At 41.9% G+C, this 19,547-nt stretch overlaps 1 protein-coding gene across 4 annotated transcripts in view; it reads left to right on the forward strand.

The window, feature by feature from the left end:
- Positions 1-8,812: 8,812 nt before the first annotated feature.
- NFAT5 (nuclear factor of activated T cells 5) overlaps positions 8,813-19,547 on the forward strand; it is a 142,106-nt gene continuing 131,371 nt past the window's right edge. For 2 of the 4 annotated variants that reach the window (XM_003814542.5, XM_008967247.5), the window contains exons 1-2: positions 8,813-9,246; positions 11,362-11,415. In XM_003814542.5, coding sequence (XP_003814590.2) covers positions 9,174-9,246; positions 11,362-11,415 — 127 coding nt within the window. In that variant the 5' untranslated portion in view covers positions 8,813-9,173. The remainder of the gene's footprint in view (positions 9,247-11,361; positions 11,416-19,547) is intronic. The other 2 variants (XM_003814541.6, XM_063597705.1) reach the window with 2 other exon arrangements.

Below are 19,547 nucleotides of genomic sequence, written 5' to 3' on the forward strand. Positions count from 1 at the left end.
AGTCTTGCTGGGCACTGTGGCTCATGCCTGTAATCCCAGCACTTTGGGAGGCCAAGGCGGGTGGATCACCTGAGGTCAGAGTTTGAGACCAGCCTGACCAAAGTGGCGAAACCCTGTCTCTACTAAAAATACAAAAATTAGCTGGGCGTGGTGGTGGGTGCCTGTAATCCAGCTACTCAGGAGGCTGCGGCAGGAGAATAGCTTGAACCCGGGAGATAGAGGTTGCAGTGTGCCGAGATCGGGCCATTGCACTCCAGCCTGGGCGATGGAGCAAGACTCCATCTCAAAAAAACAAAAAAACAAACCAAAAAAAACAAAGTATAAAGTCTCTCAAGTGATTTATATTTGGTGGTGTTTGCTTCTCTGTTAAATTTTCTTTTGGTGGATTAAGCTATTGGACTCTGCTAGTTTTGCATTGCTATAAAGACGTATCTGAAACCGAGTGATTTATAAAAAGAGGTTTAATTGGCTCCGATTCTGCAGGATGTACAAGTAGCATGGTGCTAGCATCTGCTCGGCTTCTGGTGAGGCCTCAGGGAGCTTTTACTCATGGAGGAAGGTAAAGTGGGAGCAGGCATGTCACATGGCAAGAGGGAGCAAGAGAGAGAAAGAGGAGGTGCCAGGCTCTTTAAACAACCAGAGCTTGCATGAATTCAGAGCGAGGACTCACTCATTACCAGGAAGAAGGAGCCTAGCCATTCATGAGGGATCCACCCCCATGACCCAAACACCTCCCACCAGGCCTCACTTCCAACTTTGGAGATTCCATTTCTCTTACTTTTTTGAGACAAGTGTCTCACTCTGTTGCCCAGGCTGGAGTGCAGTGGTAGGATCATACCTCACTGCAGCCTTGAACTCCTGGGCTTAAGTGATTCTCCCTCCTCAGCCTCCCAAGAAGCTGAGACTACAGGCACAGGCCACCGCACCTGGCTAATATTTTAATTTTTTTTTTTTTTTTATAGAGGTGGGTCTTGCTATGTTGCCCAGGCTGGTCTTGAACTCTTGGCTTCAAGCAATCCTCCTGCCTCGGTCTCCCAAAGTGCTGGGATTACAGGTGTGAGCCGCCATGCCTGGTCTGAGGATTATATTTCAACCTAAGATTTGGAGGGAACAAACATTTAAACGGTATCAGACTCCAACGATGAAGAACCTGTTGGTAGAAGTTTCAAACCTTTGACTCATCATCTCCTTTTTCAGACTTTTCTCTCTTCCATACTCTCAACATTTGAGCAGTTCTGAGTTCTTCTGATTCTACTTCTATGTTTTACAAATACGATTCCTTCTTTACATTTTGTTTCCTGCTTTACTCTTTCAGGCCTCATTGGCTCCTGGCTGGTTTCTCTTTCTAGGCTCTCAGCTGCCAGTTTATGCTAGCTCTGGTCAGGTCATTTCTTCTTAAAAAATCTTCAATGGTCCTCAGTGCCTTCAGGATAAAGAACAAAATCCTTGGCATAATGTTTAAGATCTTTCACCTCTGCCCTTTTCTTACCTTTCGAGTTTCTTACTTCTTCCTCCATTCTGTTCATCTCTGCACCCAATGTCAAATTCTTATTAAAATGTCAACAGATGGCTATTGTAACATTTGTTTCATTCGTCTGGGTGCTAAAGCTGTGTGCTGGCAATCAATTATAAGCTATTTAAGGCAAGAATTGTGTTTTATTTATTTTTACTTTCTCTGATACTATATGACCAAGTGTGTTCACAATATATCAGAGAGGGGACCAAGGAACTTTAATTCACTGTGATGACTGCTATGCCAGCAATTTGAACAAAATGCTATAGGAACACAGAAGAGAGAATGATTAATATTGCTTGGAAAGGTTTGGGATGAATTCACAGAGGAAGTAATATCTGAGCTGGACTTTGAAAATAAAGTAAGATTTTTGCAGGTGGAGAAACTGAACGAATAAATAAATATTCTCTGTAAGTTCATATTTTGTAATTAGATTCTAACACCTGCAGGCAGATCAATCCCTTGTATGTCTCTTCCCATGTTTGGGGCAGTCCACATTTCCTTATGCAGCTAAAACAAATGCTTCTCAGGTGAAACATGTTATTTCTAAAATCAGTCTAGTTTATCCAGTAACTTCAGCTCAGCCCTTTAATTCTGGTGCTTAGTTGTGGATGATCAATTCAATTATTTTATCATTGCATCCTTAACTTAAGTGTTGAACCATAATCCTCCACAAAGCTGAAAAAAAGACACTCAATGTTTCTTTGACCATCCACTGACAAAGTCCAGTGAAGCCCAGGTATTTCATGGACTCTTTGCATCAACAAGTAATACCTGTGATGCATCACACTGTAAACATTTGTATGTCAGGACTTTTTCCTGCAACTGTTTAGCCTTTTTTTTTTTTTTTGAGATGGATTCTTGCTCTGTTGCCCTGGCTATAGTGCAGTGGTGCAATCTCGGCTCACTGCAGCCTCTCCCTCTGCCTCCCGGGTTCAAGCAATTCTCCTGCATCAGCCTCCCGAGTAGCTGGGACTACAGGTGCCCACCATCACGACCGGCTAATTTTTGTATTTTTAGTAGAGACGGGGTTTTACCATGTTGGCCAGGCTGGTCTCAAACTCCTGATCTCGTGATCTGCCTGCCTCGGCCTCTCAAATTGCTGGGATTACAGGCATGAACCACCGTGCCCAGGCTGTCTAGCCTCTTTTGACCCCTGTAAGAAACTGCGGTTGAAGTGAAGAGATACCAGCTGTGGTAGCAGGAGGAGAAAAGAGTGTGGTGTGTGAGATGACGTTCCTTCTCCTTCCCTGCTCGCAGGTCACTAAGAAAGCAAGCTGATCATTTATTTCTAGATATCTGTACAGATTTCTAGCATAGCACCTATCACAATGCTAAGTGTACTTCTTATATTCATCTTTTAAAAATCTTTATATCCTTTTTAAAATTTATTTGAGACAGAGTCTCTCTCTGTCACCCAGGCTGGAGTGCAGTGGCTCCATCTTGGCTCACTGCAACCTCCACCTCCCCAGTTCAAGCGATTCTCATGCCTCAACCTCCCAAGTAGCTGGGACAGGTACGCACCACCACGCCCGGCTAATTTTTTTGTGTATTTTTAGTAGAGATGGGGTTTTGCCATGTTAGCCAGGCTGGTCTCAAATTCCTGGCCTCAAGTGATCCACCAACCTTGGCCTCTCAAAGTGCTGGGATTACAGGCATGAGCCACAGCCCCTGGCCGTGTAAAATGTTTATATCTCTTATACCTAGCACAGCTCCGGGCACCCACTGTGGAACGAGAGAAGAATGATTCTGCTATATATAGAGGAATAGTTTTTTCATCTTTTTTGGGTGATGAGTCTTTCTTTCAGAAAGCTTAAGAAGTCCAAAATTTTAAACTTTGTCCCAAGAAAAGAGATGTTTGTCAAAATTTCCATATAAGTTTAAGAAGATTACAGATGCCTTGAAGCAAACCCAAGGACCTCAGAGTTAAAACTCCCTGAATTAAGAGAGAGGGTAATGAGAAATTGTACAATCTTTACTAATTCATACTCTTGGTCAAACTAATATCACAGCTGAGGTGGGGTTACTATACATAATAGATACCATGATTACATGGAGGAAAGAGCATTGTAGCAAATGCAATGTGGTGGTCTACACAATGGTGGTAGGCCAGTGTGAATAAGGACTTGCTTGCAGTTTTCACGTGTAACCTGCCTAGTGATGATCTGGAGACATTATCTTCCTTCCTTTCTTGGGTTAAATGGGATCAACTATTTCTATTTTCCCATTAAAATTTCTCCTCCTTAATTTATCCTTCATACTGCTCTAGCACTGGCTGGTTCACACCTGTAATCCCAGCACTTTGGGAGGCTGAGGAGGGCGGATCACTTGATGTCAGGAGTTTGAGACCAGCCTGGCCACTAATATGGCAAAACTCTGTCTCTACTTAAAAAAAAAAAAAAAAAAAAAAAAAGCTCTGGTATTTACCTCCTTTCTCCCTGCTCACTGAGTCCTTCAGATTCAAAATGATTGCGCTGTTTCTCAGGACTTGCAATTACTCTAGATCTTGAGAGACTTAATTGGTCTCTATAAGACTTTAGATGCAAACTCTGAGACCAACTCATAAACTAAAGAAGTATGCCATCAAAGTGAACAAAGTGAATTGGATGTCTGATGCTAAGATTTGGGCACTTTAGAAGATGCCAGGGGTGAGAATGTTTGAAACCTGATGCTAAATAGCATATAAACTAATTTTGCCTTCACAAATATTTGTGAGGCTAGGCACCGTGGCTCACACTTGTAATTCCAACATTTTGGGAGGCCGAGGAGGGAGGACTGCTTGAACCTAGGAGTTTGAGACCAGCCTGGGCAACATGGTGTGACCCTGTCTCTACAAAAAAAAAAAAAAAAAATTAGGCAGGCACGGTAGCACACACCTGTGGTCACAGCTACTCAGGAGGCTGAGGCAGGAGGATCACTTGAGCCTAGGAGGTTGAGGCTGTAGTGAGCTGTGTTCACACCACAGCACTGCAGCCTGGGCAACAGAGTGAGACCCTGTCTCAAAGAAAAAAAAAAAGGAAACATTTGCTAGAACATGTTATATGAGTGGAAACTGACACTTAAACATATTCAAATAGGAATTTGATTACAATTCCAGCACAAATGCTGTCACTACTATATCCCACCACTATCAATTCTCCATTATTATTAAGGAGTGCTCCCATGGTGGGGCAAAAATAACTGTGGTCTAAACTTTTTTTTGGTCTTTGACTTGAATTACTCTGGAAATTTTCCTTTCAGATTTTGTGTTTGTTTAGTAGGTTCCTTACAATATATGTGTGACTAAAATTATTTTAACAGCCTTAATTGTATTACAATGACAAAGATTTGTAGATCTTGTGACAGCAAGATTAAATAAACTCTGTTCTGTATGAGTTTATTTAATTCCTTTTCAGTGGCTGATATTTGAACCTCTTTCATTTAGAGTCAATCCAGCTACACAATTCACAAAGTGCCTAAACAAGTCCAGGAGGGGTTAAAGTACACACCACCAATATAAAAAGTGCCATTCTATTGCATAATCTACAGTCTTGTAGTTGAATCTGGGTTCTTGTGAAATTTTAATCAAGTGACTAGGGAAGGTAATATACGATTGGGAAGTAATATAAAGGAATTCTATAAACTACTAAATCTGCTGTATGTTTTGCTCCATGGTCCCATTATAATTTTCAATAAGAGGAAATTTCCAAATTTTACCTTTTGTTGTGTACAGAGGAAGTTTTATTTTATTTATGTATATTTTTTGAGACAGGGTCTCACCCTTGCTGCCCAGGCTGGAGTCAGTGGTGTGATCTTGGCTCACTCAACCTCTGCCTCCTGGGTTCCAGCAATTCTCCTGCCTCAGCCTCCCAAGTACACTACAGGTGCGTGCCAACATGCCCAGCTAATTTTTTTTTTTTTTTTTGTATTTTTAGTAGAGACAGGGTTTCACCTTGTTGGCCAGGCTGGTCTCGAACTCCTGACCTCAAGTGATCCGCCTGCCTCAGCCTCCCAAAGTGCTGGGATTACAGGTGCGAGCCACTGCGGCCGGCCAGAGGAAGTTTCATAAAGGTATACAGTTGAAGGGGTAGTTTTAAAAATATATCATTAGACTATTTCAAACATCAAAGAAAAGGGGATGCAACTGAGATGTAAATGATCACAGAGGGAAATATCATTGGAACTAAGAATGGCGTATAATTTACTAATGACACAGTGATCAGGTACTTATTTCTGATAACCTTGAATATCATGCAGGTCACATTTTATTTTGTGATGAGAGCAGAGCAAACACTATTTACTAATGAATTTATTTGTGTTTTCAGTCACTGAAATTTGAAAGACAAAATGAAAATCTAGGTCTCTATGCTGTTGCAAAGTATGGCCAAGAAAACTAGCCAACTAAGCAGTTTTTCAAAGAAGGTGTCTTGGGCCAGGCTCAATGGCTCATGCCTCCAATCTCCGCATTTTGGGAGGTCGAGGAAGGAGGATCACTTGAAGCCAGGAGTCCAAGACCAGCCTAGGCAATATAGCAAAATCATGTCTCTGCAAAAAAGGAGTTCAAGACTAGCCTGGGTAATATAGTAAGACCATGTCTCTACAAAAAAATAAAAAATAAAAATAAATAATAAAATGAATTAGCCGAGTGTGGTGGCACGTGCCTGTAGTCCCAGCTACTTGGGAGGCTGAGGTGAAGGATCACTTTGAGCCCGGGAGGAGTTTCAGTCTGCAGCTGCACTGAGCTATGAAGCTGCCACTACACTCCAGCCTGGGCAACAGAACAAGACCCTGTCTCAAAAAAATAAACAAACAAAAAAACCTGAAAGAATAGAAAAGAAAAAAAAAGAAAAGAATATAGGCCAGGTGCAGTGGCTCATGCCTGTAATCCCAGCACTTTGGGAGGCCAAGGCGGGTGGATCACCTGAGGTCAGGAGTTCGACACCAGCCTGGCCAACATGGTGAAACCCCATCTCTACTAAAAATACAAAAAATTAGCCGGGCACGGTGGTGGGCGCCTGTAACCCCAGCTACTCAGGAGGCTGAAGCAGAAGAATCACTTGAACCAGGGAGGCAGAGGTTGCAGTGAGCCGAGAGTGCACTGCTGCACTCCAGCCTGGACAACAAGAGTGAAATTCCATCTTAAAAAAACAAACAAAAAAGAGAATATATCTCTGTAAGAAGACAGGTGCAGGGGGTGGGAGTGGACACTGATTTTTCAAATACCTATTTAGATATAATCCGTGCTTAATGCAGGACCTAATGAGGTAAGTGAGGCCTGAGCCCACAGAATCCCTCTCAGGGAATTCGCAGTTTAGGTCAAGCCACACTTTGGTGGGCCTCTCTTCACTTTGCTCTTACCTAATCAGGGGAAATCTGATTAACATATACAACAAAGCCTCAACGGGGGAAAAAAAGGTCACAAAAGGGCAGAGAAGGATTCACAGAAAAAGGAAGAGGACTTGCCAGTTCTTGACTAGTTAATTAGGGTCAGAACCGTACTGGGGATTTCCTATACCCTAAGTTTGTTAAGTGATTACATCAGTCTGGGGAAAAGGGATCTGCTCAGAGTGATTCAGTCAACTTTCTTAGTATGGGGTGGTGAATCGCATTTCCTCTCTGCTACCCTATATACTGACTAATGGGTGGCGTATGGGGGGTCTCCAAGAGGTGTGTTTACTCCAATTCAGAAGCTATAGGATTTCAGTAGGCCTTGGCCTGTTGGGCAATGTGAGGTTTCAATCTTCCTCTCTCAAATGAGTGGGGCTCTTATCAGTTATGAAGGGACTTCCCTTGGGACTTGTCACGACACCATACAGCAGAGATGGCAATTCGAGGGCAGTTTCTTGTTCTGCTTTGCCATCTTGGGGTGGCTCTGTAAAGCTTTCTGAACCTCTGACAAAAGAAAAATGTTCACAGGATTGATTACTACACACAATTCAGTGAAGACAACTGGGCAACCTGAATCAAATGTTGAGATGAAAGATAGGTGAGCTCTGATGACACACGTTTAAATTCTAGGTCTACAGGTAAAACTTTGTAAAGGGCCTTGCCTCAGCGACATCTGTACTGGGCCCTCCTTTGCTGAGAGCTTCTTACCCCAACCCTAGCACTCCAAGTCCCGAGAACTGCTCAATTTCATGGGAAAAAGTCTCTCTCTATATATGTATATATGTGTGTATATATGTATGTATATATATGTGTGCATATATATACACATACACATATTACAACAGACTGATTTTCATGATTTGTAACTATCCTTGTAGATAAAAAACGAAACCATTCGAATAGCTTAAAAACCTTGCCCACGTGGCTACTGGCATCAATATTCCACACAAGATTAAAATTACTTCCCAAGATGCACACCCTGCACTCCAGGTAATATTTCAATAACTTGATTAAAAATTTCTCAGAAGTCTATTAGAATCAGAAAACGCTCTGCGGTGTCGGTGAGGATTTTAAATTTTTGCAACGGAAACTTTTGGCTCCACGAACAGAAGAGCAAGAGCAAAAACTCAGTTAAATGCGTTCTTCCTCCATCCTTGCCTAGTCCAAAAGGAAAAAAAAAAAAAAAAGAATCAGAAAAAAGAAAAACTGTTTGGAAGAGTAGCGTTGAGGTTTGCTTTTTACTTGTTTTTCCTCTAGAACAGCCAGGTGGATTCACATGATCCAATTTTTTAATTGTCTTCTATGTCCCACTCCGAATAACCCGGATGCCCCAGCACAATCAGAGAGATCTTTTTTTTTAAAAAAATTTCAGCCTCCAAAGGTAGGAGGGGAGTGTTAGGGGAGAAAGCACTTTAATTAAAAATCAATAACTCGAGGTTTTTGGGCTACGGTTTGCCATTTCCTAATTAAGAAATGGGTTTGACAGTCCCTTTGTACACACTGCTAGGCAAACCCCAAAGGGTTGGCGGCTGTCCGGGCGATGACACTCCGGTCCCCTGCGAGACCCCGGGCCAGCCAGGCCCGTCCGCCGCCGGCCTCTGGGGTCTGTGCCCGGCTCGCGCAGACCTCTCGCTTCTCCCGGCTCTGTCTCCTGCGCTCAGCTCTGCTCGGGGCCGGCCGCCTCAGGCTCGCCGCCACCAGGTCGTTGCAAATACCTTTTCCCTCCCCGGGGCCCCAGCGCGCGGCCACCTCCCAGCCTCCCTCCCTCCCACCCTGGCAGCGGGGCCCTTTCCCGGCTCAGGAACAGCAGGAGCCCGGGCCGCGGCGGCAGGAAGCGAGGCCCTTGTTGCTGCTGTTCCCTGGCACGCCTCCCCGCCCTCCGGGGGCCGCCGCGGCTCTTCCGCGCTCCCTGGCACCCCCCTCCGCGCCTGCGCTGTGCCCCACGGGGGCGGGGCTCAGATTCCTGTCAGCGGCGGCGGCGGTGGCGGCGACCGTCAGTTTTCGCTGAGGAGAAACACGAAACGGACCCTTTGGCTCTCCCCCTTCCCCTTCCCCGTCCTGAACCCCTCTCCTGGTCACCGAGAATCAGTCCCCGTGGATTTCCCCCTCCACCTCGCCATCGTTTCCTCGGTCCTCGGCCCAGTGGAAGTCACTACCCTCGAGGAGGAGGCAGCGGCAGCCGCCCTCGCGTCGCCGCCCCCGGTTCGGTGCCCGCGGTCCCGGAGAGGAGGTGCCGCCGCCACCGCCGCTCCCCCCCTCCCGCTGCCCTCGGGCCGGGCTGGGTCGAGCTGCGATGCCCTCGGACTTCATCTCATTGCTCAGCGCGGACCTAGACCTGGAATCGCCCAAGTCCCTCTACTCGCGAGGTGAGTCAGGCTGGGGGGTGGGGGGTGGGGCGTGGGGGCGGGGAGACAGGGAGACAGGGCCAGGGGAGGCGAGGGGTCCCCGTCCTGCCGGGGGCGGCTGAGCCGCGACCCCCATGGCTTCTTTGGCCGGAGCGGGCAGAGGCCGAAGGGATCGGGGTGACGGTGGAGGGAGCGGGCGGAGCAGTGGCGGCCCCTCCCCCGCGGAGCCGCCGGCCGCTCGGGGCCCAGATTCCGTCGGCCCCCGGGGCTCTGCGGCACCGGTCGCTCCTAGCCGCTCTCAGCCCGTCCGGCCCCGCCAGGCTCCGCGAGCCGCCGGCCCCGGCCTCCCGGGCTCGGGGATGGCCCCAGACTGGGCCCCGCGCTGGGGCCACCGCGATCGGGGCGCCGCGTCTTCTCTTACCGGGACCCTCCTCCCCAGCAAAGTTGCCCCCAAGCGGGCGGCGTGGCCTGGAGCCGGTTCTGGGTGCAGGGTCACCATTTTCCTCCCCTTCCAGCTTGTTTTTGCGCCGTCGTTCCACCCCCTCTCCCTCCGGCCTAGTCCACTCCCTCCCCATGTTGGGACAGCCCCCCTCGACCAGGCGTTCTTCCTTTCCTCGTCATCTTCTTGCTGGAAAGGGCCCGATGGAAAGGGCCCGAATTTTCTTTTCTTTTCTTTTTCTCTTCCCACCTCCGTGGCATTCTAATTACTTCTCCCTTCTCCTTTACAAAGATGGGGGTGCCCTCTCTGGATTGGTTTTATTCCTCTCCTCTCCCAGGAGGACCAGCCCAGGCACAGACGCTGTCCTTTGAGAATTTTCTCTGCTTTTCCGTTCAAGGGCTGGTTGCAGGGAGGGAGCTCAGGCAGAGACTCTTCATTTAAGAACTCTTTTGGCTAAGGCCTGCAGGGGATTCCCAGCGTCTGAAATATTAGCACTGGAGCTGATCCCTACTCAGGTGAAATTCCTATACTGGACACCACAAGAATGTGTCAGAAGAGGTTCCCTGTGCAAGGGGCTTCAAAACCAAAATATTCTCACTGCGCTCTTTACCGCTTTTTAAACCACCGGGAGGGGGCAAAAGACATAACTGGGTTGTTAACTATTCATTTCACCGTGTAAAAAAAAATGTAGGTGTTTCTTCTGCTTTTGGTTTGATGTATCCATCCATTTGCTTATTCCACCCCCTCCAAAAAAGGGACTTCACCTTCCTACTAGTGTATCTAAATTGTTTAAGTGAATCAGAGTGAGATGGTTTACCCTGAAAGGTGCTGGACTTTACAGACTGACCATTGATTTTGTACGCAGAGTCCTACTTAGTAATTGTAGCCATTGTCTGTTGCTCCATTGACTTTAGTTGGCAGCCACCATCCTGTAGGATGTTTTTCGGGCAACATTACCTGAGGTACTTTAGAAATATTGTAGTTTTGAATGTCAAAAAAAAAAAGAGACATATCAAGAGATGATTCTTAGAGCAGGGCTAATGTGTTAGAATTGAGTGCTAAAAATAGCCAAGACATTAACACCATTTGGGGAGTAATCATCAGATAATTTTCCATGAAACATATACTTTATGAAAATCTAAGTTTAGCTTCGAGACCAATGTAGAGACAATTCAGCCTCTTTTGCGGGGAATATATTCACAAATATGGGCTTTAGCGCTTAAAAATACACTGCAGTTGGCCGGGCGCGGTGGCTCACGCCTGTATTCCCCAGTACTGTGGGAGGCCGAGGCAGTTGGATCACCTGAGGTCGGGAGTTTGAGACCAGCCTGACCAATTTGGAGAAACCCCGTCACCCCGTCACTACTAAAAATACAAAATTAGCCGGGCGTGGTGGTGCATGCCTGTAATCCCAGCTACTCGGGAGGCTGAGGCAGGAGAACCGTTTGAATCCAGGAGGCGGAGGTTGCGGTGAGCCGAGATCGCACCATTGCACTCCAGCCTGGGCAGAAAGAACGAAACTCCGTTTCAAAATGTGTGTGTGTGTGTGTGTATATATATATATGTGTGTGTGTGTGTGTGTATATGTATATATATATATATATACACATTGCAGTTATATAAAAGATGTATGCTATCCTTGGCATTTTTTTCCTCATTCAGCATAAAAAGTACCTAATGCTTTTTGTGTTTTTCAGATTCTCTGAAGTTACACCCATCACAGAATTTTCATAGAGCTGGACTATTGGAAGGTCAGCAAAGTACCATTTTAAAGCATATTGTGTTAGTATGCAAAGGCTTTCTCTGAAATGGAGTTTAAATGGGAAAGTATGAAACTTTGCAAACTCACACAATGTAGTTTTCTCCTAAAGAGTCTGATCCTTCTTTTAGAGCAGCTGAATGTTTCAATGGGTTTTGTTGCTGCGTTTGATGTGCTTGTTGGCTGTTCTATCTGCTTTGAGAAACATTGAAAAAAAAATCATTTTAAATTATGTGTTGAGTGTTCTACTTTAGAATTCCAGACCTTCATTTTAGCTTTTTATACACAAAATAGAATGTGAAAAGGCCCAAACATTAACATGAATATAAAGGAGTGACACCAAACACATAATTAGTTTGAAAATTCAGAATTTAGAACATTTATATGCTGAGCATTTCAAAATATGTTAATTATTTATTGCAAAAGCATTGATGCCATTATTATTGCATTATACTTAAGGGTAAGGAAAGCCAAGTAATAGCGATGATGATTGAGCTATGCTTAGAAGAAAGGGTTTTAGAAAGTTCTGGAAATGTTAATAGAGTCTGTAGATTAGTTTAAACAGCTTACACTTACTTTAGAAAACTTTTGGCTTTGTGTGTGTGTGTGTTTTAACATTTTAAGACATAAAATAGTCTTGTGTTTTTGTAGATTTTGAAGTGATTTCACATATATCATCTTTAAATCTTTATAATTTTGGAATTGGACAGCAAAGATACTAATTTCCCCATTGTAGAGAAGAGAAACTAAGGCTGAAATTAAGAAACCAAAAAAGAAAAAAGTCCCACAGTAGAAGAAATAATACTTTCTGCGTTTCAGTTAGTGCTCTTTATGCAAAGCGGCCACTGTGAAATACATATGTAACCAGTAACAAACATTTTATGGTCTACTTTAAAAAGGCCCTAAATATTTAAGTTTGACTTGAGAAGATTTTTGCCTCCCTTGGAGGTAGTCCGGGATAGTGGGGGGAAAGTGGGTTTTGTAGTTGAGCTTAAATTTGAATACTAACTTAGCTACTTATTAGTTCTGTGACTTTGGGCAAGTGATTTTACCTCTCTAAACTTTAATATTCTTCCTGTTAAAATGTAGCTGTCTCTTAAATTTAGTGAGCTAATGTGTATTAAATTGCCTAGCATAGCGTCTAGCTTAATAAATGTTTTTTCCTTTAGTATCAGCTAAATTTTTTTAACAGTGTAATTTAGAGCATATAAAATGTTCTCAAATAAATAATTGGTTAAATTTGTTTTGTACATATAAGAAGTCCATAGATATACATTAGTATGAAAATCAAATATTTTTAAAACTACAATTTGAAGTGAGAAATTTTTAGCAGTGTTTCTTAGTGAAGCAGATTTCTGGTTTTTATTCATATTCAATTTGTGACCATGTTGTAGAGACATATTTGTCTGTACAAACCCATCTCATTTCCTGGACAACAAACCATAGAGTGTCATAATCATAGAGATGTTCAGGGAGGAGAAAGACATGAAGAAAAAAATTAGTGTTAATTATTTAAGCAAATATTTTTAATGAGCTGATGGAAATACAGACAACCATTTAGCATGTTTATTTACCTGTTTATGCCTAAATACTTTCGTTAATTTTTCATTTTAGTTAAGGGGATTCTCATTTAAAGTAAGGCTACCCTTTTAGAAATTATATATAAAATATAACATGTATAAGTATCAATTCTGTCATGTCCTTTAAAATGTTTTGAGACAGGGTGTCTTAAAAAAGTTGTTTGCTTCTGTATTGAAGTGTCTAATCTGTGCCACCTCGTTGCTATTTCTTTTTTATTATTGACATTTTAAAGAATACATAAAAGTAGAGAGAATAAAATAAGCCCCATATACCCATCACCACAGTTTAACCATTATCTAATCTTGCTTCTTTTATCCCTTCTTCTCTCTCAAGCTGGATTATTTTAAAACAAATATCAAACATCAGATCACTTCATACATAAGTATTTCTGTATTACAGTGACTTTCTTATATTAATTATTTAATTGTTAATATAATTATTAATTGTATTAATTTTTAATTACTCTGTATAGTTTATAAACTATTTCTTGGAATATTCTAGTTTATTTCAGCAAAGTCTCTTGTGACTCTCCTGCCCTCTTTTCAAGATAGAGTGCTGCAGGAGGCTACCGCTTCTAGTATATAGTATATCCTATAACCTATGTTGAAATTGTAGGCCATGCTGCTAGATTGGAGTTCATATTGTTGCTCTGACATTTACTTGTATGGCCTTAGCCTAATAATTTAATCTTTTTTGCTTCAATTTTCTCATCTTTAAACGGGAGCAATAGTAGTGCCTCATCCTAGGTTTTTGTGAAGATTATTTGAGGCAAATTCGTGTAAAGCATTTAATTTAGCACATGCTAAGTGCTCAGTAAATGTTAGCTAAAGTTAAAAAATTTTTAAAAACTAAATGCTAGCTGTAGAGTGTTTACTGTGTGCCAAGAACTTTACAAATAAGAACTCCTGAGGTGGGCAGATCACTTGAGGTCAGGAGTTTGAGACCAGCCTGGCTAACATGGTGAAACCCCATCTCTACTAAAAAAAAAAAAAAAAAAAAAAAATAGCCAGGCATGGTGGCATACACCTGTAATACCAACTACTCGGGATGCTGAGGCAGGAGAATCCCTTGAATCTGGGAGACAGAGGTTGTGGTGAGCCAAGATCACTCCACTGAACTCCAGCCTGGGTGACAGAGTGAGACTCTGTCTCAAAAAAAAACAACAAACAAACAAACAAAATAAGAACTCAGCGAATTCTCCTGACTACCCTTTGAGATGGTTATTATTATCCCACTTTAGAGATGAGCAATTGAAGGCATAGGGAGTTTCAATAACTCACCCAGAGTCACAAGCTAGTAAATTGTAGAACCAGGATTCCAACCCAGGTAGTCTCACTTTAGCCTAGCCTCTTGACTACTGTGCTGTACTAACTCCCAATGGTATATACTATCAAGTTCTGTCTAGTAATATTTATGTATGCATGTTTTACATCAGTAGTCTAGATTTTCATCTATAAATAGTATTTAAAAACTTGGCCCAGAGTGAGGGGAATTTAAGTAATTGGTGTGATATAATTTAATTTTTTTATAGAACGTACGTTTTCCAAATTTAAATTTTTTTTTTTTGGGGGGGAAACAAGGTTGGAAAACCTGCACTTGGGTATTATTATTATTATTTATTATTATTATTTTTTTGAGATGGAGTCTTTGCTCTGTCGCCCAGGTTGGAGTGCAGTGGCACGATCTCAGCTCACTGCAAGCTCCACCTCCTGGGTTCACGCCATTCTCCTGCCTCAGCCTCCTGAGTAGCTGGGACTACAGGCGACTGCCACCACGCCCGGCTAATTTTTTTTGGATTTTTTAGTAGAAACGGGGTTTCACCATATTAGCCAGGATGGTCTCGATCTCCTGACCTCGTGATCTGCCTGCATCAGCCTCCCAAAGTGCTGGGATTACAGGCGTGAGCCACCGCGCCTGGCCTGCACTTGGGTATTATTAAACTTTAGAAGTAGATTCAAAATGTCTACTATTCAACTGAGTTTGCATTTAACCTTCCTATCAAAACAGTGCTAGTCTTTCTTGCAACCTCTTTTTAAATTTAATACGATGATTGCCTGACAATGGGAAAAGGGTCCTGGCTAATTAATTAATGTTATAATACATGGCCATTAAATGATGTTTCTGGTAACCCCATAATTAACATGTGACACTCTTAATAAAATAAGTAAATAAAAATTATGCTGTTACAATTATATTCAAAGTAACTTGTGTTACAAAAATCCTGAACAAAAGTATACATCACAGATTTTCTATTTTTCAATTCTATTTTTGTATTTTCCATCTTTAAAGAACATGGTTTATATATTTTTTTAAAATAAAATTGTTTGCCGTTAGTAAGTTCAAATTCGAAGGCTAGGATTCCTTTTTGAAGTGCCTGGGAAAAAAATTCAGCTGCAGAGAAAAGGCACAATTTGTTATACATTCTATAATGAAAACTATTCATTTTGGCAAATGAAAAACTAGGATAGAAATGAAACTGAATGAATCATTCTAGAAATAGAGAAATATAAGATTATAGAAAAATCATAGATAAAACAGGAAAAATAAGAATATAAACAAATTGGAAAAATAGATAAATATAAACAATAGATTTAACAATTTTAATGATTTTAAAAGCATGAGTTAAGAGATTATATATCAAATGAAAGAACTGGTTAAATAAGAGCTAAATGCTGATCTGATACAATCTTTGTTATTTATTTATTTATTTATTTATTTATTTATTTTTGATACAGAGTCTCACTCTGTTGCCAGGCTGGAGTGCAGTGGCATGATCTCAGCTCACTGTAACCTCCACCTCCTGGGTTTAAGTGGTTGTCCTGCCTCAGCCTCCTGAGTAGCTGGGACTACAGGCGCGTGCCACCACATCCAGCTAATTTTTGTATTTTTAGTAGAGACAGGGTTTCACCATGTTGGCCATGGTGGCCTCAATCCCTTGACCTCATGATCCACCCTCCATGGCTTCCCAAAAGTGCTAGGATTACGGGCATGTGCCAGCGCATCTGGCCACAATCTTTGTTTAAATTAAACATTTAAGACCGGAAGATTTTTAAAAGAAAATGTGAAATATGACAATGAGTTAAGAGAAAATAAGCTATGATTTTTTTTTTTTTACTACTGCTAATCTATTTGATATGGTACCATCCAGAATTATACTTCATAGTGCAAAAATGGAAAATCCTAAACATAGTAGCAATGTTTTATTGACTTTATAGAATATTTCTGATTTATATTTCTTCCTAGGGCCCTTGTTATATCATAGATCATAAATGCCTATAATATTTTATGTACAAAGATACCTTTTTGGAAAGGATTTCTTGAAAACATTTAACATGAAAAATAATCTATTGAATTCTTTTCTTGTTTAGTATCTAATAATCTCTGTGGATCCATGTCTAGTAAACTAAAAGTATTATGGAAATAATGAAGTTCAAACATGTCAAAAGTCATACCTAGTTCATCCCAGCTTCTTGTCTTTAGATCCATCTCTTTCTGATTGCTTACCATCTGTTTTTGTGTCCCTTCCTAAACTCTGCTTTCATTATTTTCACTCAATACTGGAATTCTATTGCTTATTTAAAATAAAAGGATATAAATTCATATTCTAATCCAGTGGTTCTTGGCCTGATTTTAATTTACTCTTGACTCTGATTATTCCAGGAGTCCCCTAAAATTTCAAAGTGGTAGTACAGAAAAACATTTCCCAGTGTGATTAGTATTATATATAAAAAACAGCCACTTTTTTTTTTTTTTTTTTTTTTTTTTGAGATAGAGTTTCGCTCTTGTTGCCCAGGCTGGAGTGCAATGGTGCAATCTCAGCTCACCGCAACTTCGCCTCCAGGTTCAAGCGATTTCCCTGCCTCAGCCTCCCAAGTAGCTGGGATTACAAGCACGCACCACCACACCTGGCTAATACTGTATTTTTATTAGAGATAGGGTTTCTCCATGTTGGTCAGGTTGGTCTCGAACTCGTGACCTCAGGTGATCCACCCACCTCGGCCCCCCAAAGTGCTGGGATTACAGGCGTGAGCCACTGCGCCCGACCAAAACAGACACTTTTATATGAAAAAGTTGACTCCTCAGAGTATATTTTATATTAAGAGTAACAGGTAACTAGAAAAAAAAAAAGATTATTCAGTGGCATAGGACATAGACCTATTAACTTTAGAGAGGTAAAAGACATTTTTCAATAGAAATGTTGCTTATTAATTTATATTATTGTCTTTTCTTGCTGTTGCTAAGATTTTATTTCAAGTTACGCAAAGAAGGTTGCTGTGTCTTCTGTTTGCTTTTGTGTTAATAAAAGTCAAGTTTAAATAAACTAACAGAGTATAAGACCAATGATAATTATGTACTTGAGTGAAAAGGTAGAGATTTCTTCTATGAGTTAACTACAGATAATGGATCTAGCTTTCAGAATAAATAAACTTGATGTAATAAAGGATATATATATTTAATCATTTGAACTAAACATTTGTTACATGAGAGTTCAGTTACTTTTATTTGTTCTTAATAGCTTTTGAAAAATATATACTTTTCTCTTTTTTTTTTTTGTTTTTGAAACGGAGTTGTGCTCTGTCACCCAGGCTGGAGTGCAGTGGCACAATCTTGGCTTATTGCAACCTCTGTCACCCAGGTTCAAGCAATTCTCCCACCAGAGCCTCCCAAGTAGCTGGGATTACAGGCACGCACCACCATGTCCAGCTAATTTTTTGTATTTTTTTAGTAGAGATGGGGTTTCACCATGTTGGCCAGGATGGTCTCGAACTCCTGACCTCGGGTGATCTGCCTCCCTCAGCCTCCCAAAGTGCTGGGATTACAGGTGTGAGCCACTGGGCCCGGCTGATTATGCTTATCTTTATAAAATTAGTTTTACAGGAGGCTGAGGTGGGAGGATCATCTGAGCCCAGGACGTCAAGGCTGCATTGAGCCTGCATGATCATGGGATCATGCCACTGCACTCCAGCCTGGGCAACAGAGCAAGACCCTGTCTTAAAAAATAATAATAATAAAATAAATAAATAAAGCAAGAGAAGAAAAAAATTTAGTTTTAATAAAAAAACTGCACCTGAGGCAATCTTTGTAGGACATGCTAGTCAAAAGAATAAATTCAGTGTTAGTAATAATTGAAAACCTTTTTTGAGCAATTTATATGTCAAGCAGTTTATGTTTAACACCATTTTACATATATTTTTCACATTTAACTCTTAGAAAAATCCTGCGATGTAGTACCAGTATCCCTATTTCATAAATGAGCAAACTGAGGTACAGAGGGATCCACTAATTTTCCCAAGGGCACATATCTCGTGGATGAGGCTGGAATTTGAACTTCACCAGTTTTACCCCAGAGCTGTGAGATTATATTGACTGTCTTACAGTCAGTAAGAACATTTGAGGCCGGGGTCGGTGGCTCACGCCTGTAATCCCAGCACTTTGGGAGGCCGAGGTGGGCGGATCACGAGGTCAGGAGATCGCGATCATCCTGGCCAACATGGTGAAACCCCGTCTCTACTAAAAAAATACAAAAAAATTAGCTGGGCGTGGTGGGCGGGCACCTGTAGTCCCCTGAGGCAGGAGAATGGCTTGAACCCGGAAGGTGGAGCTTTCAGGGAGCGGAGATGGCGCCTCTGCACTCCAGCCTGGGCGACAGAGTGAGACTCCGTCTCAAAAAAAAAAAAAAAAAAAAAAAAAGAACGTTTGAAATTGGCATTTGTACTTTGGGCCCTAATAAGATTACACCATTGTTCAGATGGTATAAAAAGAATAGTTTGTGTAGGATTCTTTACTAAGCAGCTTCCATAAAATAATGAGACAAATTTTATAAACTACATACAAAAATTCATAAAGAATATGATTGTGACTCTTTTGGGGAAGATTTTAATACTCAAAATTAGCAAATCATTGCCTGGCTTTGGTGAGTGTCTAACATTTAGAGGAAGTGATGGCTGATCAAAACACCTATGTTGGCCTAGCTCAGTGGCTCATGCCTGTAATCCCAGCACTTTGGGAGGCTGAGGTGGGCGGATCACTTGAACTCAGGAGTTCGAGATCAGCCTGGACAACGTAGTGAAACCCCCTCTCTACCAAAATTAGCCAGGGATGGTGTTACGCACCTGTAGTCCCAGCTACTTGGGAGGCAGGCTGAGGTGAGAGGATCACATGAGCCCAGGAGGTCAAGAAATACCTCTGTCCTGGCTGATGATGGGACTCAGAAGTGAAAAGTAGGAGAAGGCTAAGCAGAAGCCACCACCTAAGGGGAATTACTTTAGAAATGAAGGTGCCGTGGGGCTCTTGATTTCTTTGGCAGTAGTTTTATGGAAGCATGGATGCCATTGTTCCCTATTTCTGCTAGTATGTTTCAGAGACAAAGTAAATTCAAGAAGAGATGAGCAACAGAAGAAATAGTACTAATGTGAGCTATGTGAATAGTGGTATTTTGCATAGAGCCTTTATTAATTTACTTTGGTTCTTTCTGCTTTGTCTTTTTTAATCTGCCCCTTTCACCCCGTGTATCCGTTTTCTCACGGTAGTCTATACATTTTG

Source organism: Pan paniscus, chromosome 18 (genome assembly GCF_029289425.2).
Source record: "Pan paniscus chromosome 18, NHGRI_mPanPan1-v2.0_pri, whole genome shotgun sequence".
In the NCBI taxonomy this organism is placed as follows: Eukaryota; Metazoa; Chordata; class Mammalia; order Primates; family Hominidae; genus Pan; species Pan paniscus.